The sequence below is a fragment of the Protopterus annectens genome, chromosome 3.part1 (genome assembly GCF_019279795.1).
Source record: "Protopterus annectens isolate FY-2018-M chromosome 3.part1, PAN1.0, whole genome shotgun sequence".
In the NCBI taxonomy this organism is placed as follows: domain Eukaryota; kingdom Metazoa; phylum Chordata; order Ceratodontiformes; family Protopteridae; genus Protopterus; species Protopterus annectens.
This window is the reverse complement of record NC_056732.1, coordinates 981,557,152-981,580,669: the sequence shown is the minus strand read 5'-3', so window position 1 is coordinate 981,580,669 and position 23,518 is coordinate 981,557,152. Positions and strand designations below refer to the sequence as shown.

At 41.9% G+C, this 23,518-nt stretch overlaps 1 protein-coding gene across 2 annotated transcripts in view; it reads right to left on the bottom strand.

The window, feature by feature from the left end:
* Positions 1 to 282: 282 nt before the first annotated feature.
* The window catches only part of NCOA2 (nuclear receptor coactivator 2), a 1,980,807-nt gene continuing 1,957,571 nt past the window's right edge, over positions 283 to 23,518 (bottom strand). For both annotated transcript variants that reach the window (XM_044067155.1, XM_044067157.1), the window contains exon 24: positions 283 to 4,282. In XM_044067155.1, coding sequence (XP_043923090.1) covers positions 4,271 to 4,282 — 12 coding nt within the window. In that variant the 3' untranslated portion in view covers positions 283 to 4,270. The remainder of the gene's footprint in view (positions 4,283 to 23,518) is intronic.

Below are 23,518 nucleotides of genomic sequence, written 5' to 3'. Positions count from 1 at the left end.
GGTGTTTGGGGACCTACAGTATGTGCTTACATAACTTTTACAGTTAGTGGTCCTTCTTTTTCTGGGTGCAGTGGCATACAGAGCTTCTCACACTCACTTATACTATACATACCACTTACGGAATTGCTATTTCAATTGAAGTGATTGCTGTCAACTTTTCCTCCACCCACTTTTTTCCAGCATCTTAATTCTAAATAACCTAGTAAAATGTTCACTTTCGCAAAAACACTTCCTCTGTAACACAAAACAACTCAACAAAATACACTCAGAGGAGCCACTAAACCCATGTAAAACCCAACGGTCTGAAATTTATTAAATGTTGCAATAACAGAATTCTTATTTACAATAGTATTATTTAACATCAAATAAGCAAACAGCATCAGCAAAGCAATATTAGTTTAACTTGCATAAATGTATTTAAAATTTCTCTGAATATACCTAACTTTGCATAAACTGCTCACACTAGAAATACAAACATTGATGCGAGTGAACAAGGTGGTTTTTAGTGTGAACTCAATTTGTAAAGTAAGTTGCAACCTATGACACTGTAAGCTTCTCCTGAAGAACCATAGTTTACATATTGCTTAATTATACCCTTGTAGCATCTGTTCATTTACATTTCATACGCAAGTTCATCAGAAACAATTGTACAAATAACCCACAACTTATCACAAAAATAACAAAACATGAAAAAGAATAGTTATGTTTCAAGAAGGGGTTCATCATCTCTATTCAACAACATAAACAAGTGGTGACACACTTGTTTAAAAAAAAAATTGTACACAATTCACTATACAAATATAATACAACAGACAGCTGTGTAGTAATATACAAGACTTAAAAAGAGATCTAAGGCATTATGCTAGGTTTTAGCATTTTGAGGTTGTTGCACTTAGCTTTACCAGTACTAAGAAACTGACAGGTATTAGAAAACAATGAAAATCTATTTCCAAAGGAACAGTAGGGAGATAGTTCAAAGAAATCAAAGCCAGCATGGTATTGTGCAGAGAATGCTTTTTGCTCCTAGGTAGCATACCATACAACTCCTTACAAATACTAGAAAATTTTTAAAATCACACTGACATTTAATGGCTTAAGTTGCATTTTAAAATTGATTGTGTATCTTTGGGTTCTGCAAATGGAACTGTGCTGTTCATTATACAAAGCACAGAACTCCATCTTTTCAAACACGCACATTAACTAAAGTGATACATAAAACTGCAAAACGCTGTTTCAGATTTAACCAGGCCAAGAAAGTAGTGACTGGGATAGTATCAAACCTTCAATAAAAATCAATTAGTTTAATGAAAACAGATTTTTTTTTAAATTTAACACATTATGTTAATACTTGAATAGGTTCAAACTCTTTGTCTACGTATACAACCCTTTCACATTATGTGCCTCTTTCACATTTAAAATTAAAACACTGAAAGTGACTGTTGTGATATTCACAAATAAAATTATTTTATTGACAAAAGATCGCTGTACAAGATGGGAAATACTGCAGAGGAAGGAAGTCCTTTATACACCTGATCAATATGATCAGAAAGAGTTCAGGCCATGAAGTGGACCAAAAATTTGCTTTTTTGTCTGAAGCAACCAGAAAACTAGGACAAACCCAAGCTGCCCCCCAGTGCCCTGTACAATAAGTTAAATAAACTCTACTATTCACAAAATAGGATGGGCATTTTAACCATCAATTTACAACAAAAATTAACTTAGAAGCAACCAGTTATTGACCTGGGCTAGTGAGTCTAACTAGTACTACAAATAACCATAATTTAAAGTGAACTAGAATACAAATACTTAGTCAACATCATAAGATGAGACGACCACTCTCAGAATGTACTGCTGTGACTTCGTATACACATTTTATCAAGACGTACTCTGTCCAACAAGCACCCTCTGCACTGCCATTTCTTCCCCTAACATTTTGAGTGATTTAAAAAAAAAAAAAACAAAGTGGATTACTGGTGGTCAACAGCAGCAATGTTTTGCTTGCATGGAGTTGCTAAAATACCATGTATCACACTGTCTTGAAGATCCAAGTCTGCAAAATGGGGTTGCAAATAAATATACAGTGAAGTTGCAGCTCTGCATTAGAACTTGTTGTTAATAATAGATGACATTTTGAGAAGTCAACTAATGAACATACAGTGATGTAATATGGTTAGTGAACTAAAAGGGCATGCCATCTTGATTCCCTTATTTTCACCTTTAAATGAAATGCATCCCTTCATCAATAAACTAAGATAGCAAAATAATGTTTTCTATTAGGGTATACTTCATCTTAAGATGCTGCCAGTTCACAGGTATTCTAGTCTAACAACCAGCAGCCTGTTTAAGTAGCCAAGTCAGAAAGACATGAAAAAACAAGCATAACATGTTCCTGCCAAGACAGAATGCACACAGATGGAAACTCTGATGGCCTACAAGTAGTTTAAACAGCAAGTGTGCCTTTTTTCTTTGTAAAGCAAATATTTTGCCAAAACCCAAACCAAATCTCAGGCCCTTCACACAAACCAACTAAAGGCATTATATGCATATACATTTGCATCTGTTTGGATAGACACACTGCTATCAATACAGCCCCATTAATACTGAAGTGTCAAATCTTAAATTAATGCCACATTTGCTTTACTAAAACTGAACTATGTAAAACAGAAAATCTCCCAAATAAAAGTTATTGCTTGATTACATACAAAGTCATTTTATGTAACTTACACTCATCTTGCATTCCATCAAAAATGCCATTTTACAAGTGCATTGTAGCAAGAAATAACCAAAATATGGCTGTTAAAATTTATATGGATAGATAAGCTGAAGGTTTATAAGCAAGCTGTCGTCTGTAATGACTGCTGAACTTCAGCATTTTTGTGAACTGAAAAATAATCAACTGTTTTTATCAGGTATTCACACTAGTGCTTCCGAAGTCTTGGTGGGCTAGTACTCTCCTTTCTCTTGCACAAGCTCTACCAGAAAACAGTTAATGCTTTTTCAATGAAGTTCAAATTTTAAACGATGGACATCATTCTACAGCAGGCTGGCAACCACAGAAAATATATACATAATATGATCAGAAGATATAACATGAATATGACAGAAAAAAAAGTAACTTTTGTTACAAACTCCAAGCTTCATGTTACAGGTCAACAAAATGGTACTTTAAGTCCTTAATCTGTTCAAGTCCACAATATGTATGTGCCTCTTACTGTGCTCAGATATTCAGAGTATTCCTTTGCTTTCAGATGTCTATACAGGAATTTCCACCTAGTTACATCCTCTCATAGGCAAACCATAACCACCTGTTTTCTGCCACTCTAGGCAACAGATGTAAGCACATAGAAAAACATCTGACAAATGTTTTCCTTGTCACTCCAATAAATATACAGAAAAGTCTGCAAGGATCAAGAAACTTGTTCACGTGACCTTTTAAGAAAAAAAAAAAGACTGCCTGCTAGTTTTTTTTTTAAATTTCTTATTCCAAGGAAACTAAAACAATGTGTGAACACTGGGTAAACCTGCAAGACTATTTAAATAAAATATATGGCTAGTGCTTTGAGGCACACAAAAGTATCTTCCAGACTTCCACTTCATTAAACTTTGTATGTATGACCACCTTGTTTCAAATACTCACTTTTCAATAAATGAAAACATAATTAACCCCATTATTTAACAACCCGTTTACAGGCTAGTGCATCCAGAGCTTTCATAAACGCAAACCACCAGCTGAACGACTTTCTTAAAATAATATCCTTTTTGCAATCACTCAGCTTATTCAGTTTTTTTTTTGTTTTACACAGCACACCCTTATCAAACAAACAAACAAAAAGTCTTAGTGTAAAACACTGGTCAGTGGGAAACGCAAGGATAAGCTTTCACACAATGGGTTAGATGATCCAAAAAAGCAACCAGTGTTGGTAACAGATTGGGGCATGTGTCTGTCTTGAAGTAATACATTCATAGGATGCAGTCTGACACTTCTGTTCATCCATACCCACGTTGTCTTCTCCCAGGAGGTCTAAGTTGCACTACGGTGAATGCAGTGAAAGACTATACACTTGCTTTAGAATCTTAAGCACAGGCTGTTCCTTGGGTATGGGCAACAACTTTATCTTCAGTGAGAAACAGAGCCAAATTCCAGCTGCTCAGTTCACCTCAGCCTGCTCTAGCAGCAGAACTGGCTAGTTGGTCTGAATGGCTCTCCAAGTCAGTAAACATTTAAGCTGGCTGAACTGCTCAATGCAGGATCACCCACCAGTTCTGACCATCAGCAAAATTTCTGCAAAGAAAGGGAGCATGGTAAGCATTAGAAATGTTTAACTGTGACAGTAAGTAATTAGAAGAAAAAGGTAGAAAAAATGTGCTTCTATTAAATTTAGAACACAGAGCTGAAAATTATATTTCTAATTCAAAACACATTTTTAAGTGAAAACTTCATCTCCTCTGACCTTGTATCACACAGGCATTCTAATCCTATGAGGATGTAGTTATCTGATCTGTAACATTAAAGCAACTACTGCCAGTACTTGTGTCCTAGATGCTATCATGCAAATCATGTGCCCATGCTAATGTAGGGTAAAAATTTCAAGAAAATTACAAACTGCATTATCACATTCTGAACTTGAAGCTTTGTGTAAGCAGTGTTTCCTACATATGTTCAAGAAAATCAAATACAGTGGTGCCATATACTGGCTAACCTTCATTCTTAGGTATGCACACATCAATAAATAGGTTGGTAGAAAAAGTAAAACTGTGAGATACATCTTATAAAGAAACCTTAAGAAACACACTCCCAAAACAGACATCGTTATGGACATCCTTGCATTTCAGTCATTAACCTTATACTCATTTTTTTTTTACCATTACATCCCCTATCATAAGAATACCCACAATGATACAGCATCACACAAGAAAAATACAAAAATCAATGTGCCTTTCCATCAAAATTTGTTTTAATGAAGCATGTTCACTTCCTTCCTTTAAAAATAATTTTAAGAAAACAAAATGAAAAACTGAGTTCAGAAGAGTAGAAAATGGGGGTGGGCTGTACACGTGCTGCAGCAGTCAGTGATCTACTGTGGTGATGAACATCGCACACAACTCTGCTACCTTTAATTCTAATATGGACTTCTGTGGTAGGAGGGAGCACTGCAGGCCGATTACAAGCAGCAGGACAATGAGCATTATGTGGCAGAATTAAGAAGGAATACACTACAATACACCCTACAAGTTCTCTTGATCAGTCGGAGATGTAGCTAGGTTAACCTACGCCCCACTAGGCCACAAGGTCTTCTGAGACTGAGGACCAAGTTAAAAAAACAAAAAGGCCTGATATCAACTGACTTCTTAAATGAATCCTCCACACTACACTCATGCCTGATCATGCAACTATCCAACACTGCCAATTGCACCTCCTATCAACTTGCATGTGGGACAGCTTCTCCTTTCACCCTTTCCTAGTTACTGTACGGAGATCAGGTATTGTGGACAAAGTCCATGCAGTAAGTTCACAAATACATTAAGAACCAGTCCTTTGAAGGAAATTGTAAAATTGGCCCTCATCTTTCACAGAATAACTCCAAAGAGAGACTAAGATGTTTTAATTTCATGCTTTGTACAAAACAGTTGCAAGTTTACCAACATTTTAGTGTGTCAACTAAGTAAATATAATGTGCATACCCACTGCATTAGTTGACTTGTGACAGAGTATTCCTCAGTGTGTCTACAAATGCAAGCTTGGGGGCATCATTGCCAGACTAGGACAGCATATCTAGTCCCAACACATGAGTGTGTACCACAATCCACTGAGCAAGTACAATCTGTCAGATGGAAACAAATGAAAATGCAACATACAAGGATGTATAAACACTGAACTTTCTGACTTACAGGGAACTCCAACCACTGCCTCTTCCAAGAGAGGCCAGCCAAGCACAGGGCAACAGCAGGATATTAGTACCCACTTGAGCAGAGCTTCCTCAAAGATCAACTAATATGGGTGTGAGTATACATCTACTGCATCCAAAAATGTTGGAGTCCTCTGTAGTGGGTACAAAACTAGACAAAAATGCAAGTGCCAAAAGACAAATTCAAAAGGCTAAATTACGCAGAACTAAATTCCAAAATGGCACCTGATTCTGACATGGTCCAAACAGTGATCTTTGAAAGTGTGACCAGATAACTAACTGGCCTTGACAAGTGTACAGAAAGGAGACTTTAGAAAAGCAGCAGAAGTAGCCACATCCCTGGTGGGATGGCCTCTGATAGCCCCATTATCCAGTAGGTGATAAGCCACCTGATAGGAAAAGAAAAAGCAATTAGCACTCACAGTGGAATGGGTTTGCTTGGCAAATGCCAGCCGCTCCCTTTTGGGAGCAAAAAATAATAGCCTTTCCAATTTTTGCAACTCATGCACTTGCTTCTCATAAAACCAGAGCTAAAAATGCACATCCAAGGTGAGAATGGCTTTTTCTTACCTGGATTCCAGAAGAAATAATAACACAGGGAGATGAATGGACAGGTTTAAAGACAATTCTGATGCCACATTTGGAATGAAACATGAGATGGTGTTAAAACTACACCCAATCCTTGAGAAAGCCCAAACATGGTTCCATACAAAGGAGGATCAGAAAACCAGTGAGTAGTGGTGATGTCCAACAAAAAAGAAAGTATCTCCCTTCAGATGACCCTCATATCTACTGATCCCACAGACTAATAGAGGATCAGCAAGCCCATCAATCATGAAAATTCAAGCCCAAAGAGGATAGCAATGCAGGACACCTTTAAGGGACTGATTATTTACCCTCAATGTGCCACTGTTCTGCTTTTCACAAAATCATGATGAGCAAAATGCATCTTGACTGTATACAGAGTCCACAGATAACTGGTGCGAGAGACATAGGTTCATAGGTGTGTACTAGGCTAATGGCCCTGGAGCCTTTACAAGCCTAGCCCAGAGGATTAGCCTGGCATTGTGACACCCAACCTTAGTTCCTAGCGCCTTTGTTGAGTAGAGCCACTGGAGTGATCCCCGGGGTGAATTTTCCATTTCCCATCCACTTATCAAGATTTCTCTTGAAGAGGACCAGTGAGGTGCTCTGCTTGACATGTATGGGAAGTCTATTCCATAGCATGGGCAGTCTCTGGGTTATTAACCTGTCCCTCCAGCATGTTCTGTTGATTGTGGTAATGAAGTTGAGGTCTCTGGAGTGTGAGGAGTGGAGGCACTGGGATTTCTTTAGATGTAGCATTTCAACAGAGCTGGGTCAGACATGGCTTTGTAGGTCAAGCAGAGATCGCCTCTAAGTAGGCGATACGACACAGAGAACAGTTGGAGTTTTTTTGAGTCTGTCCATATAGGACAAGCGTTTAAGGCCTAGGATCCTCTTTGTGAGGTACTTTTCCAACCTCTCCAGTTGCTGCAGGTGTCTAGTGAGGTACATGTAAAATGGGGCATTATACTCGATGATTGGCTTAATGAGGAAAGAGTAGAGGGAGACAATGACCTCTTTCTTCCTGGATGCAAAACCCTTAGTAGAAGGGCTTTTTGACCACAGTGGCAATGTGGTGGTCAAAAGAGAGGTTGCTGTCAACCTGTCTTCCCAGATCTCTTATAACGCCTTCTGTGTTCAGTGGACTACCATCAATGTGGTAATTCAAGGGAAATGGATTTTTCCCAAAGGGGATGAAGACACATTTTTTGGCATTGAGCTTAAGGCCATGATTCTGACACCAGTCGTTGGTCTCATTGAGGCCTTTCTGTAGGATGCCAACATCACTTGGGGAGTTAATAATAGCTCCCAACTTGCAATCATCTGCGAATGTCAACATCACTTGGGGAATTAATAATAGCTCCCAACTTGCAATCATCTGCGAACTTTGTTAGCCAGAGTCCCTTTGTGTTGGCCAGGACTTCAGAGAAGAAGATACCAAACAGAGGAGGACCCAGGACCGAACCCTGTGGGAATCCACTCGTGACTGGTCAGCAGTCTGACTTAGAGTCAGCTACTTTCACGTTGTGAGATCTATCTGTGAGCCAGTTTGCAACCCACCGAGTGATACAGGGGTTGATGCCTAGCTTAGTAAGTTTTTCTATGATTCCTGAGTGGGGAATGGTATCAAAGGCCTTGGCCAGATCAAGGCAGGCTGTATGAACCACCTTACCTTCATCCACAGCTCTGGTGACTGACTCAAAGAAGTCGACCAAGTTCAGCAGGCATGATCTACCTTTCACAAAACCAAACTGTGTAGGATCCAAAGTTTGGAGATTCCCTATATCCTTGTTTATTAGGACCATGATGATGCGTTCCATAGCTTTGCATATCAGACTCATCAGGCTAATGGGGCAATAGTTCCTGGGGTCTGTAGTCACTCCTCCTTTGTGGAGAGGGATGACTGCAGCAGTGCGCCATTCAGTAGGGACAAAGCCTGACGTGAGGCTGTGATTGAACAGGGCACACAGGTGAGGTGCTAGTTCACTCTGTAGTTCATGTAGAACACAGCCAGTGATACTGTCAGGTCCCATAGAAGCTGTATTCTTGGCCTTGGACAGTGCTGTTTTAACCTGTGCAAATACTGGGTGCCTGGCAATCTACTGGTATTGTGATTGGTCCTTTGCGGGGAGGGGTAAAGTTAGCACTGAATCTGTCCACCAGTATATTTGCAATATCTACTGGCTTGGTATAGGAGGTACCATTGTGCAGTAGCTCAGAGCAAATCTGGGTATTGCCATGGAGATTCTTTACACAACTATAGAAGGCCTTGTGGTTATCTTTACTATCTGCTGCAATTCTGTTTTCAAAGCTAGCTTTAGAGGACTTGATGAGGGATCACAACCTTTTGTTGAGGCTGATGAGGGATTTTTTGCAGTGTTGGGACTTCACATTATTCCGCATCAGTTTCCTCCTTCTGTTGTAGAGCTTGTTTATGGCAGGGGACCACCAGATTGGTTTCCTTATTTTTTTTTGAGGAGAGCGTCTTAGTTCTATTGGGTATGGCAAGATCCATGCATTTGTGTACGTGTTCGTACAGTGCATTGGTGTATGATTTGGCGGTCATGCAACTATTCTCCATTTGCAAGGGTGCCATGAAGTTAGCCACCTCTGTTTTTAGGAGCCCAAAGTTAGCTTTGGAGAAGTTTTTCATGGTTGGTTACCTTTGCTGGGGTGGGGGTGGGGGATGGATGTGGATTTTCAAAGTGATTAGCTTGTGATCGGATCTAACCAGGGAGGAGTTGACTATTGGTGTAGAGCAACAGTCGCCCATGTTAGTAATGACCAGGTCAAGGATGTTGCTACCTCTAGTGGGGATAAGAGCGAGCTGGTCCAGGGCATTGGGATTAATTAATTCCAGAAAGTGTTGGGCAAATGTATTGGCACATGAGTAGTTTTCCCAGTTAATGGAGGGGTAGTTGAAGTTGCCCAGTATGAGAGTGTTAGCTTGGACCCTAATATTCTCCAGGGTGCTTAGGAATGTGGAGTGTGACTCTTGGGACAAAAATTACCTGCTACTCTGCACAGGATATCACTCTCCACCCAAATGTTTAATGTCTTCTATTCTGCAGAATATGTATGAAGATTGAATAAGTTATTAATAGTGTCAGTCACATCTGAATCTCTTCAGACAATCTGGCTGGTATAAAGGATCTAATGAGATTGGGTGCATCTAGGTGTCATCCCAACCTCAAGAAGGAATCCTTGGATTTTTGTACTGTCAGGAACCTTGGAGCCTGAAACTACACTGCTGTGAATCACATATAGGCAGGAAAAATTGATTGAGCTTTGGCCTTTCTTTTTTGAAGTTTTACCAATGAGCACAGAATGGTGGAATACTGAGGAAATTATAAAAGAACCTCCACCTGAAGAGTGGGAGAAAGTACAGTTTTGTACCTACCATAAATGTAGATGTCCGATAGGAATGCATCTGCAGTCCTTACAAATGGGTTGTCCTGTCGTCAGGCAGCCCTTTTCCAAAGTCTGGGTCTGGCCTCGGCTGGTGTCGCCTTCACCCATAGCTGCAGTTATTCGGGTATAAAAGCATCAGCCGACGCCATTTTCCTCAGTGTTTCTTGCCCCAGATGCCAGGTGCCCTCTTGGAAGACTAAATTTGGATAAATGCCAATGATTCCAAATAGTAGAGAGCAAACACAAAAAATAAGCATGTATGTACATATATACAAACAAATACACCATAATAGATTCCCCCAGCTAGCTATAAGATGGGCAAATACCCTAGGAGCACCACAGAGGGAAGGCGGGTAATCCTGACTGCAGATGCATTCCTATCGGACATCTACATTTATGGTAGGTACAAAACTGTACTATGTCCTTCAAGGATGCATCTGCAGTCCGGTAGAATACCACAGCCAAACTGGGGGAGGTGGACAAATAAAGTTATGGTGTAGTTAGGATCCCTTGCAGAACAGCAGTGGCAAAGCCTGCTCGGGATCTAGAGTATAAAGGCAAATTATAATGCTTGGCAAATGTATGCACGGAGCTCCAGGTAGCAGCTTCTAAAATGTCCTTGGTAGCCACTCCTCATAAGAAGGCTGTGGTAGTGGCTGTTGCCCTTGTACAGTGAGGCCTGATGTTCTCTGGAGTTTTCTTTCCATGGTAGGAATAACAAAATCTAATGCAATTTCCTATCCACTTGGAGATTGTCTGTTTTGAAATTGCTTTCCCTTCCCTTCCTGTTGCATATGCTACCAGTAACTGGTCAGTTTTTCTATTGCCCTTGGTCCTGTCCAGGTAGTAGCGTAATTGTCTATGTACATCCAAGGTATGTAGCAGTCTTTCTCCCCTGTTCTGTGGGTTAGGGAAGATTGTAGGTAGGTGGATAGCCTGATTTAAAGAAACTCTGGAAACCACCTTAGGCATAAAGGAAGGATTTGTTCTCATGGACACTCTATCTTGATGGAAGATCAGGAAGGGTTGCACTGCCATTAATGCCTGCAGTTCAGATACCCTTCTTGCTGAAGTGACTGCCAGCAGGAAAGCAGTCTTCCATGATAAGTATTGTAATTCTGCTGTTGCTGCTGGTTCGAAAGGAGGAAGTGTAAATTTTTCTAGCACAAAGTTCAAGTCCCATGCTGGTAATGGGGGCTTCCTAGGAGGCTTTACATTTTTAATTCCCCTCAGAAACTGTCTGAGCAGAGGATGTGAGAAGACAGGAGGATCCAAGTCGTATTCTGCTGAAATAGCTGATGCATGAATCTTGATGGAGGAATAGGACAGGCCTGTGTGAAAGAGCTCTGCCAAGTATTCCAGAATGTTGGCTATGTTTACCAGTGACACATCTTCTCCTTTTTCAGTACTCCAAATGAGATATATTTTCCATTTTGCTGAATAATTTTTCCTTGTTGAGGGTCTGCGAGCCTCGAGGATAATGTATTTAACCCTTTGGGATAAATTTGGGTTAATTGGTCTTATGCAATGTTCCAGGCAGTCAGCTGCAGAGTTTTCAGGTTTGGATGCAGATTGTTGTAGTTGTTCTGTGTTAACAGCAAGGGAACCAGGGGTAGTGGCCATATTTGTTCCCGAGACATGCTCCTCAGTAATGGATACCAATGTTGCCTTGGCCAGTCTGGAGCTATCAGAATGATCCTTGGACGGTCCTCTTTGATCTTCAATAGCACTTTGTGCATCAAAGGAAGTGGTGGGAATGCATATGCTTGTCAGGTTTTTCCAACTGAAGGATAGGGAGTCCACCTTCCAAGCAAGTGGGAATGCGTCCTTGTGCAGAATTTCTTTAGTTGGTGATTGCGTTGGGATGCAAATAAGTCTATTTCTGGGAGTCCCCATTTTCTTGTAATGGTTTTGAAGATGTCCGGATGCAGCATCCATTGGCATCCGTGGTAGTCCTGCTTAAAATGTCAGAATGTTTTCTTTTCCTGGTACAAAAATTGCTTTTAACTGAATGTTGTAGCTCAGGGCCACATTCCAGAGTTCCAATGCCATCCGGCAAAGAGGGATGAGTGTGTGCCTCCCTGCTTGTTGATGTACCACATAACTGTGGTGTTGTCTGTCCTTATCATTAATAGACCTTGTTGAAGGAATGGTCTGAATGCCTGAATTGCCAGTTTTACTGCCAGCATTTCCTTTAGATTTATGTGTAGGTGCAGCTGGTTTTGAGACCATAAGCCTTGTATGCACTTGTCCAGCATGTGTGCCCCAACCGAGGTCTGAGGCGTCTGTCGTGATGGTTTGGCTTGGTTGAGTACTGTGAAAAGGCAATCCTGTGTTTGATTGACAAGCCTGAGCCCACCATAGGAATTCTTGCTTCAGGCATGGAATAATGGGAATCTGGGTTTCAAGCTGTGCTTGTGTTGAGACCATAAATTCCTTAGGTACCACTGTAGTTTTCTCATATGCAGTCTGGCATGAGGAACCAATATTATGCAGGATGCCATGAAGCCCAAGGCTTGCAGAACTTTTCTTGCTGTTAGATGGTTCTGTTTTGTTAAGGCCAAGAAGTAGAGAGGTAGCTGCTCCTGTTTTTCTACTGTTAGGAATGCCATTTGCCTTGATGTGTCCAACTCTGCACCCAAAAAGGTTATTCTCTGGGATGGTATCAGTTTTGACTTTTTTGAATTGACTGTGTATCCCAGGGCTTGTAGCAGATAAATGACCCTTTGTAAATCTTCTGCCAGTTTGCTTTTGTTGTCCGCTTGTATCAGGCAGTCGTCCAGGTATGGGTAGATTTGGATTCCCTGAAGCCTGCAATGAGCAATTACTGATGCCAGGCATTTCGTGAACACTCTGGGCGCAGTAGATAAGCCAAAGGGCAATGCTGAGAATTGATAATGCTCTGATCCTGCAAGAAATCTGAGGTATCTTCTGCAGTTTGGTCGTATGGGGACGTGCAGGTATGCCTCCTTGAGATCTAGAGTCACCAGCCAAGACTCCTTGCCCAGCATGGGAAGAAGCTGCTGTAGGGTCAGCATTTTGAATTTTGGAACAATGAGGAATGTGTTTAAAGCGGACAAGTCGAGAATAGGCCTCCATTTGCCTTCTTTTCTTGGTACCAGGAAGAGTCTGGAGTAAAATCCCTTTCCTTGCTCCATAGATGGTACCTTTTCTACAGCTCTCATCCTTAATAATTGGGATATTTGTTTTAGTGCTTCTGTCTTTTGATTTGGAGGTAGGTTTGGCATTCCTCTCTTCCCTGGTAGAGTATGGAAGTGAAACCTGTAACCTTGGTCTATTATCTGTAAAATCCACTTGTCTCTTGTGATGTAATGCCAGTTTGTCGTAAATAAGGCTAGCTTCCCGCCTAAGGGTGCTTGCAGTTGTGTGCCAGAGCCAAGTCACTGTGATTGACCTGTGGTTGTGGTGGTGGTTGCGTCTGTGGCTGTGCCTCGCTGGTTGTTGCCCTGCCACTGACGTCCTCTGTAAGCACCCCTGGATTGGCTTCTGCCTCTTGAACGCCTATTCCTGCCTCTCTGAGTTCTGGAGGAGTCTGGAAATGACCAATTCTTGGAGGGCCAATTCCTGCTAAATCTCGGAGGTTGGACCTGTAAGAAATCTTTTACTGTTTGGACAGATTTTGCCTTCTCTTCCATCTTCTTCAGTACTTGTTGTGCAGGAGAGCCAAACAAATTGATCTTATCCATAGGAGCATCTAATAATTTTGATTTGACATGGTCTGGTAAGGCCTGTTCTTTTAGCCATGCATGCCTTCTGATTACTGTGCCAGTCATGGCTGATCTAAAGGAAGCCTCCAGTGCATCATAGCCGCATTTTAGGGAATGGTTACTGACTTGTTGAATGTTATGTACCATTTCCTGCACATATTTTGTCTACTGTTTCATCTGAGGACACTTTTTTGGTTAACTGGTCTAGCAAAAATTCTTGATACTGCATCATGTGAAATTGACAGTTCAAGGCCCTAGCTGAAAGAGTAGCAGAAGTGTAAACTTTTACCCCATCTCTCTAAGGATCTGGATTCCCTTTCAGAGGGAGGGTTTTGGCAGAGGTGGCTGCTACAGCCTTAGGCCCTTGGGATATAGTTGCTGGATCTGCAAGTGGAGCCTTATACAAGTGGTAATGTGTGTCCGGGACCCTATAGTATCTACTTAACAGGGGCCGGAGGCAGAGAATCAGGAGCAGTACAAGCATCATTAAATGCATCATCTACAACAGAAAGAACTGGAGGTATGGCTAAAGGCCTATGTTGTGGTAAATGCAGAAAAGTTCTAAGCCTTTTCCTGGAATCTGAAAAATCCTGGCCCTGCCACTGAAATTGTTCCCGCATAGCATGCAGGGTTTCCCCAAAGGAAAATTCCTCAGGCGGAGAGGCAGAAGGAATGGACTCTTCACCATCAGAGTCCTCATAAGGGGAGTATGGGGCCTCTGGAGGGTCTGTATCATTTGAGTCATCAGAGGAATCATCTGTAGACACTGGCTCAGGGGGCTCTGCTCTAGGCCTCTTCTCTGGAGGCGGGTGAGAGGCTCTGTCTGGTTGAGGTTGGGATCCTCGGATTAAAGAAATGAGATCCTCTGCTAAACTAAGCATTTGTGAACTAGAGCTAGGCCTGTGAGGGGGGCTTAGCAGGCACAGATTTAGTAGTTTTAGCTGCTTTAGCCCTGGCAAAGGCCTTAATGGACATGGCTGCAGGTGGCCTAGCAGCTCCACGTGCAGGGATTGAAATATCCAAGGGAATAGTGTCTGATAATTCCTGAGAAACTGTAACAGCAGGTGGGATATCAGAAGCCGATTCCACGAGGTTGGAAGAGGCCTCGGCAGAAGGAAAGTTTTCGGCTGAAGGAGGAACGCTTGCTCGGTTTCAGCGAAACCGAGACACTTGGCTTAACTGCGGTTTCGGTCCTTTTTTTAGATATTTGCGAAGTCGGAGGATCCGGCGGCATAATATAAGCAAAATCGCGAAAACTCCTCAGCAAACTCCGACAGGACGTCTAGCGTCCGCTGGTTAAAGAAGCGCAGGCTAGACAAGCTGCGGCGTGGTCTGGGCCTAGACAAGGTAAGCAGTAAGAGTGGAAATCTTTATGAGGTATTTGTTTCCCACAAGTTAAACAGTTATTCACTTTTTCTGACATCGGCTGAGGCAAGAAAGAGTCTAGCTTTTAGAAGTCTTGAGTAGTATTCGGTAGTAGTAATCTCTGGTTCTGACCAACAGCTTCGGCAAGAAAGACTGAGGAAAATGGAGTTGGCTGATGCCTTTATACCCGAATAACTGCAGCTATGACGTCGGGTGAAGGCGACACCAGCCGAGGCCAGACCCAGACTTTGGAATCCGGCCAACCGAAGGGCTGCCTGACGACAGGACAACCCATTTGTAAGGACTGCAGATGCATCCTTGAAGGACATCCATCCACCCACAACCCCTCCCCCTTTCCCATTTTTGCACATGGGGTCGGGAACAATACACAGTTAATTCCCAACTGCTTTAATGAACTAAGCAAGAGAGGGAAGGACCACATTCTCCCATACTGGCATGCAGGTCAATTTCAGGGCTGCCTCAATGTGATCAGACTGGATCTCGAACCCTTAGGTGTAGAAGAGGACTACAACAGCAGCTCTGGAAATCGGTCAGCACATTTTCCTTTCCCAGACCAGTACATGAAAAGCTGAAGAGAAATGCCTATGTTTGTGACCCAAAGCTATGCCTGCATCACCTCTTTGTACAAGGAGTAAGACTATAGGTTACCTTGCTTCTTTAGCACACTTTTAAGGGCTGGCAGTCAGATAGTGTAAGGAGGAGCTCTGACCTTAGCTTTACTTCTAGAGCTACATGGAAAACACTACTGCCTACCCTAACATCTGGTTTATTTGGAACCTATTTTTCTCCAAAAGAGGGATATTTTCTTTGAATGTGAAGAAGCCAAGGTAGCTTTCCACTCCATCAGTAAAGGGTGCAAAGCCAAAGCCGCTAGTGAATCTGGATGCAGAAAGGAAAAACACATGAGAGAGTGGCAATAACTACCACTAGAGAGCCTGGTGACAACTGTCTGTTAATAGAAGATCAGTATACATGTGGTGAATTTTTAGATACAGACATCACAGTCCAATGCAACACCTCCATATCCAGGACAAAAGGGAAGTGTCCTTGCTTAATCCTCTCAACATGGAACTCAAACCTTCAGCTAGGAATCATACTATACAACAGCTACTCTCCAAATTCAAACTTATCGTAAAAGGAAGGAAGCTAATTTTTTTTTTGATCCAAGGAAATCTCAGGGTCACCTTTTGGCAAGAAAAATGGTTAGCACCACAGCCACCTTGCCCTTAAGGAACACAAAGAGGGGAACACACAAGCACTTTTAACTCAAACCCTTAACAGCTGATGAGATAACTACCTAAAAGATAGTTTTTAAGACAGCAACTTGAGGCAAATTTACTACACAGACAAGATCTAGTCAAATCCTTCCAAGACAAAGACTGCATCCCACTTTACAACCAAGGTTCAAAATAAACAACATTCTTCAAACAACTCAGCATCAGAAAAAAAAGGCCAACACAGGATGCCAAGTATGCAAGTTGATGATAGTACTAAACAATGTACTATGAATGGGAAGAAACAGACGATCTTGACACAGAAAATGTGCCAATTAGCATAATATGAGTTGAAAATGATCCAGCACCACCCTTCCTCTCTACTAGTGAAGAAATCTCTTTCATTTTAAGAGGTACAAATTTCCTAGTACTTGACTCACTAACCACCTGCAGAATCTTAATTAATGCTGTTAAAATGGGTCGTTATGAGTAATCAGAACTTCAATAATCAAGTTGTCTAACGCAGTCTGGGAAGACCAGGCTGCAGAGCCATCTTGTATTTTTTTCTTTTATTTATTTGATTAAGGTGGGTGAAATCACAGGCAGCCAGGGATTACAACTAATTTGCAGCTGTACAGTCAAAAGCTTATTTGGGTATGGCAGTTGCTGACTATTACTCAAGGCAGAAGTGTACATTTACTGCACCCTAAAAGGCCAATCACCCTGACACAATAACTGGCTTGCTGTTGTGTCGATCAAGAGACCATACCACTGCTTTTCCATTATCAATAGGTGAGAGTGGATGGGAGTTATAAATGTTTACCATGCAGACTATAAAACAAACATGCAGATGACAAAAAGACAACAAAAATTCACCCAAAATAAAATTAAAAAAACCAGCAAGCAGAAGTAGATCCTGAAAAGCAAATGTTAGAAATGTTGCAGAATGACAGCATTCAGAATCAGTGATTCCATATGACCTGGTGAGAGACTCCAGGCTGTACCCTGCAGCTAAATATACTTCTAAACTTGGGTTTAGTCTACTATCTGCAAGTACGCTGACTCCTAACAGCACCCCAAATGAAAAGACTGCCCACGTTATATTCAGGTAAAAGAATAACAAAGGACTAAGGGCCCTGAGAAATGAAATGGCAGAAAAAGAATAAAAGTGGTTGTGATGCTTACTAATAACAGGACACTAACAGAGCTCACAAGTAGCGAGACAGTACTTTAACATAAGGGCAGCAAAAATGTCATGACTAAAACCTATCTATATACTGTCCAGGAATGAAAAAATGCAGATAAATAATCTCTCTTAAATACAAAACAGTTCAGCAGAACAGCTGAGAAAGCAATGAAGCTAAGAGGAGAAATGTTATGAAAGAAGAATGCTAATACTGTTTTATGGGAACAGCGAGCTGATCAGTAATGAGCTCCAGGATGAAGTAAAACTTACCTTATTAATGCTCTATTACAAGAACACAGCCCTAAAAGTTTAATGATACCTATGGATCAAAAGCAATGACATGGAAAGATATTTTCATTCAGTTTTTTATTTTGTCACATTATCTACTGTCCAAGCAGGATTGTATATTTTTGACTGGCTACTTGCTTCAATAGTATTTCTAACCAGTTCAACCAAGCCTTTTAACTTCTGCCAACTATGCCCCAAACACTTGTAGTGCTATTGGCTCGTCTATGACAGTGCAGTTGCATTAGGAAAGTACAGTTGTGTACACTTACCATAAATGTAGATGTTCGAGTGTATTCACTGTTGCAGTCATCATACTTGGGTTATCTGCCTGCAGGTAAGCCCCTCAGTCAGCCCGAATACAGTCGTTGGCCCCTCTCAGGAACTGTTTGATGAGAGGGTGAGAGAAGAGAGGTGGCTCAGTGTTGTAATGAGCCAAGATGGCAGAGGCATAGATCTTAATGGAAGAGAAGGATAGGCCTCTGTGGAATAGATCTGCTAGGTAATCCAGGATTAGAGATAAGGAGGGCAGTGCTGTGTCCGCTCCTTTAGACTGAATCCAGGAACAATGCCTTTTCCACTTATCAGCATAGGATTTCCTTGTACTGGGTCTTCTGAACTTCAAGAATGATGTCCAGCACCTGCTTGCTTAGGCTGGTCACAAGGGGAGAATTCAAGGAATAAGCCAGGCTGCAAGGTTCACGGTTTGCAGTTGGGGATGCAAGATCTGTCCCTCCTGTTGAGTGAGGAGGGTTGGGATCTGGGGTAGGTGCCAAGGTGGCATTGTTGACAGGCTGCGCAGAAATGGGTACCAGTGCTGGCGTGGCTAGTCTGGGGCAATCTGGATTGCCCTTGGTCTGTCCTGTCTTATCTTGAGCAATATTCTTGAAAGAAGAGGCAGAGGGGGAAAAGCATAGATTGAGAGGTTTACCCACTGGAAGGATAAGGCATCCACTTTCCAGGCCCTGCTGTGAGGTATCCTGGTGCAGAATTTGCTGATATGGTGATTGTAGGAGGTGGCAAAAAGTCCACCTCCGGGGGCCCCTATTTCTGGGTTAGAAGGTTGAAAGTGCTGGGGTCTAATTGCCACTCGTGGGTCTAGGAGATTTCTGCTTAAATAGTCTACCAGACAGTTCTGTTTGCCTGGCAGGAATTGAGCTTGCAGATGAATATTCATGTCGAAGGCTGTGTTCCACAGGGGCATGGCTAGCATACAGAGTGGGTAAGAGTGGGTCCCCCCTGCTTGTTGATGTACCACATAACTGTGGTGCTGTCTGTTTTTATTAGCAGGGGTCCTGGTGAGAGTAGGGATCTGAAAGCTGTTAGAGTGTGCTGAACAGTTAGCATCTCTTTTTGGTTGATGTGCAGATGAATGACTTGGGTTCCAGTGGCCCTGAATGCACTTGTCGTCCAGATGTGCCCCCCCAGGCATAGTCTGATGCATCTGTGGTTAGGGTCTGGGTGGCGTGGTGTTGTGTAAAGGAAAGTCCCTTGTTGTGGTTGCATGCTGCTGCCCACCAAAGAAACTCTGTCCTTAGACAAGGTATGATGCTTTCCAGGTCCTGAGAAAGTTGGCACCAAAGACTTTTTAAGTACTAATGAAGTTTCCTCATATGCAGTCTGGCATATGGAATTAGTAGAATGGAAGAGCCCATGAAACCTAAAGCCTGCAGGATTTTCCTTGCGGATAGCTGGGTTTTGGTGGCCATTTGAGTGAAGTAGTCTGTTAGATAGGCTGTTTTTCTACAGTAAGGAATGCCATCTGGGATGCTGTGTCCAAGCTTGCCCTCAGGAATACAATCCTTTGACTGGGGACTAGTTTTGATTTATTTTCGTTGATGGTGTACGCCAGTGAAATTAGAAGGCTCTTTACAAATGTCAGGCGCTGCAATAGCTTTTCCTGACTGTCTGCCTGAATCAGGCAATCACCCAAGTAAGGGAATATTTGAATGTTTCTCTGTTTACATTAGGCAATGGCTGCAGCCAGGCATTCTGTGAAGACTCTGGAAGCAGTGGATAGGCCAAAGGGAAGTGCAGAGAACTGATAATGCATAGATCCTGCCCTGAAACGTAGATATTTTCTGCATGATTCCCTGACTGGGATGTGCAGATAGGCTTCTTTTAGATCTAGGGTGGCTAACCAGGCATCTTTGGTCAGCAAAGGAAAAAGCTGCTGAAGAGTGAGCATTTTAAATTTTGGTACCACCAAGAAGGTGTTTAAAATGGAAAGATCTAGGATTGGGCGCCAAGTGCCCTCTTTTCTAGGTACCAGAAAAAGTCTGGAATAAAACCCTTGACCTATCTGTCCTGCAGGAATAGGTTGAATTGTCCTTATGGAGAACAGGGATTGAACTTGGTTTTGTGCCTCTGCCCACTGGTTTGGAGGAAGGTCTGGGAATCCTTTTGGGGTTGGCAGTGTGTGGAAGTAAAATTTGTATCCCTGGGATACAATGTTGAGGACCCATCGGTCTTTGGTGATGGAGGTCCAGTTTTTTGCATGGTGGGCAAGTTTTCCTCCTAGGGGCACGAGCAATTGGGCAGAGGTGAGGAGTGGAGTTGAGAAGTCATTGTGAATTCTTTCCGTAAGGGGGTGGCTTAGCACTCCCTGTTTTAGGAATGGAGGTACTCCATTGCTTAGATCTATGCATACCCTGAGACTGCAATCTGGGAGGTCTGTTTCCTCTGGGTCTAGTTTGAGATAGCCTTGAGGGGACTGGAAAGGACCAATGTTTCGAGGGACAATGCCTACTGAATCTTGGAGGCTGCACCTGCAAAAAATCTTTGACTGTCTGCATAGACTTAGCTTTTTCTTCCATCTTTTTTAGAACCTCTTCTGCTTTGGTGCCAAATAAATTGTCCTTATTCAAAGGAGCATCTAGTAATTTTGATTTGACATGGTCTGGCAAGGTCTGTTACTTAAGCCAAGCATGCCTTCTCAGTCCAGAACCAGTGACTGCTGCCCTGCAAGATGCTTCTAGGGCGTCAAACCCACATTGCAAGGTATGCTTGCTGACTTGGCTTGCAGAATGCATAAGCTCCTGTAATTCTTTATTTTCTGCACAGTCTGTAAAGGTAGATCATTTTTGCTTAATAAGTTCCATAATATGTTGCTGGTATTTCAGCATGTGAAACTGGCAATTCTATGCCCTAATGGCGAGAGTTGCAGAAGTGTATACATTTTTACCCCATCTGTCTAAAGATCGGGAATCCCTGAACGAAGGGGTGGGATTCTTAGCTGTAGTTGCTTTTATACCTTTAGGCCCTTGGGAAATGACCTCTGGGTCAGCAGTAGAATTTTTGAAAAGAAATTTGCGAGAGTCAGGGACTCTGTAGTACCTGTCTGGTTTCCTTGGAGCAGGGGGTAAAGTATCAGGAGTTAGACTGGATTCCATAAAGACATCGTCCACAACATCCAGAACTGGAGGGATAGCTAAAGGTCTATGTTGTGGCAAATCTAAAAATTCTCTGAGTCTATTTTAGGACTGAGGATAATCCTGGCATTCCCAGTGGAAATGTTCTCTTAAAGTATGTAGGGTTTCACCAAAAGAAACATCCTCTGGAGGGGAAGCAGAGGGAATGGATTCATCTGAATCCTCATAAGCACATAAAGGCAAGTCTTCATATTCAGAAACCTCAGAGTCGTCGGACTCTTGGTCAGTTAAAGCTGTTGGGGACAGTTCTCTTTTTCTCTTAGCAGGGGAAGGCTGGCTTCCCTAATCAGCATGATCAGGTCTTCTGCCATTTTAAGCATTTGAGATTCTGGCAAGGAAGCAGGTGCTTGAGATTGGGTCGTCATTTTTTTAGGCATAGCTCATACTCTAGGCCTTAGAAACTTGGTAGTTTTAGACAGAACTGAAGACGCAAAAGAAGTCGTCGGTTTGTGTTGAATATCGGTAATGGGAAGAACTTCCTCAGAAGCTGGTGCCTACACAGCGGCTCCGGACCTATCCAAGGTAGAGACATCTGCAGGTTCAGTAGTCAAAGAAGAGTCTCGCGGCATACCGGACTCTGAACGGGTCTCGGTAGTGGCCTGGTAATCCATCGAAATGGGCATCAGGGGCTGCGAAAGCACCTCACTGAGTACCGGTGAACTGGCAACTAGCTTAACGGAAGCATCGGCGGCAGTTTTGGAAACACCAAGAACATCTTACCATAATTAAAGATGTTCAAGCATATCCAATGCTGCAATACTGACTTTTGGGATTCCTGCTTGTGGAAGCCCAGCGGGCAGACAGTTTTCCAGAATTCGTCACTCTTTCCCCTCTTGACCCAGCAGATGTACTCCAATTCACATGTAAGGATGTTGGTGGTATGAAAGGATGTCTGTCAGCATCTTCTTCTGATCTTTCTTACTCTAACTAAAGAAATCCAGCACAAAGGTGCCACAGCATAAAAGAAAGTTATGTACTTACCATAAAGATAGATCTGTGTTACCTTTTCCATCTGTTCCTCAACAAATGGGTCTCGGATCTGACCTCGCCCGCTTTCACAAACATTTATGTTGAGCACAGATGTGATTCACGGGCTCAGGCTCACTTCAGCTAAGTAGTGAATCAGCATTTTTTTGTCTTTTTTCCCCCTACCATCTGCTATTGTGATAGTGTACTGTCACTGTAAAACTTGTTAACTCTACTCCCCATAAAAACAAAAAAAAAAAAAAAAAACTTTTTCTCTTAGGCTTTCTTTGTGCAACTTGCACTTGTTACAATTCTTCCTCAACACCTTTTCTTTTTACTAGTGTTTATTTATTACCATTGTGAAGACTGGGAAAAGATAGATGAAGGCTGCCAGCCTAGCCAGATAGAATTCTGCCATTTGTAAATATGAATGCAAACTACAGGTTTGTTGTCTTAAATGTAAAGAAATAGTGTTACATGTGGAACTGGAAATTAATGTGACAACAGTGCACTCTACTAACCAAAGTAAAGCATGTGGTGACCCTTTGATGTACACAGTGTCTGAAGAAGGGTTTAGATGAAGGAATTCTTGCTACTGTTTTAACCAAAAGTTAAACTGATAGACTTAAACATGCAAATTTTTATTGCTCTGCTTCCTGACCAGCTGCAAAACAACAAAAGGAGATGTTAAGAATGTAAATGTAGTTTCTGTTAACCTGGAAACCCAGGGATGTATGAAGAATTATGTAATGTGTAGCCTGGGAACCCCAGGAAAGTGTGAAGAATGATGTAATGTGAATCAGAACTGCAATTTCAATTTAAACAGAGAGAACCAGAGATTATTATGCATTTTTGGCTTGACCATCTAACTCATAGCACTGTCTTGCTCTATAAGTAAGTTTATCTTAGATGTGTGTTTTCTCTTAGAAATAGCTAGAAACTAGAAAGATTAGACTAAGTGTTTTTCTGTGATGTCAGAACCGCACTACTGAATTATTTTAAGTATTTCTCTGTGATCTCTGAACTCTTGACTAGCACTGTGTAGTAGATAAGTATTGTCTTGTGTTTTTAGTATTTATTATTAAATATTTTTAAACCTTTCAACTGTGGCTGTTTTGTGTAGAGATCATTTAAGCTCTAGAGTACATTGCATATTTATAGTGATTACTTTACCAAGTCACTCTAATAAACCTTGACTGTTTAGTTATACTACCAATTGGATAATAATATTGCACAGTAATAATTGGACACTCTTTAAAGGTCCTTTGAGTAGCTGATAAATATTAGTGGGTGGTGGCAAGTGGTACTACCATATAGCCTGGGTAAAAGGGGCACAGCTGGAGAACCTGTGCCAGCCTTCCCCAGGAGTGTCTGTGTGGTTGTATAAACTCTTCTCAAAGTGTGTGTGTGGGGGTGTGTG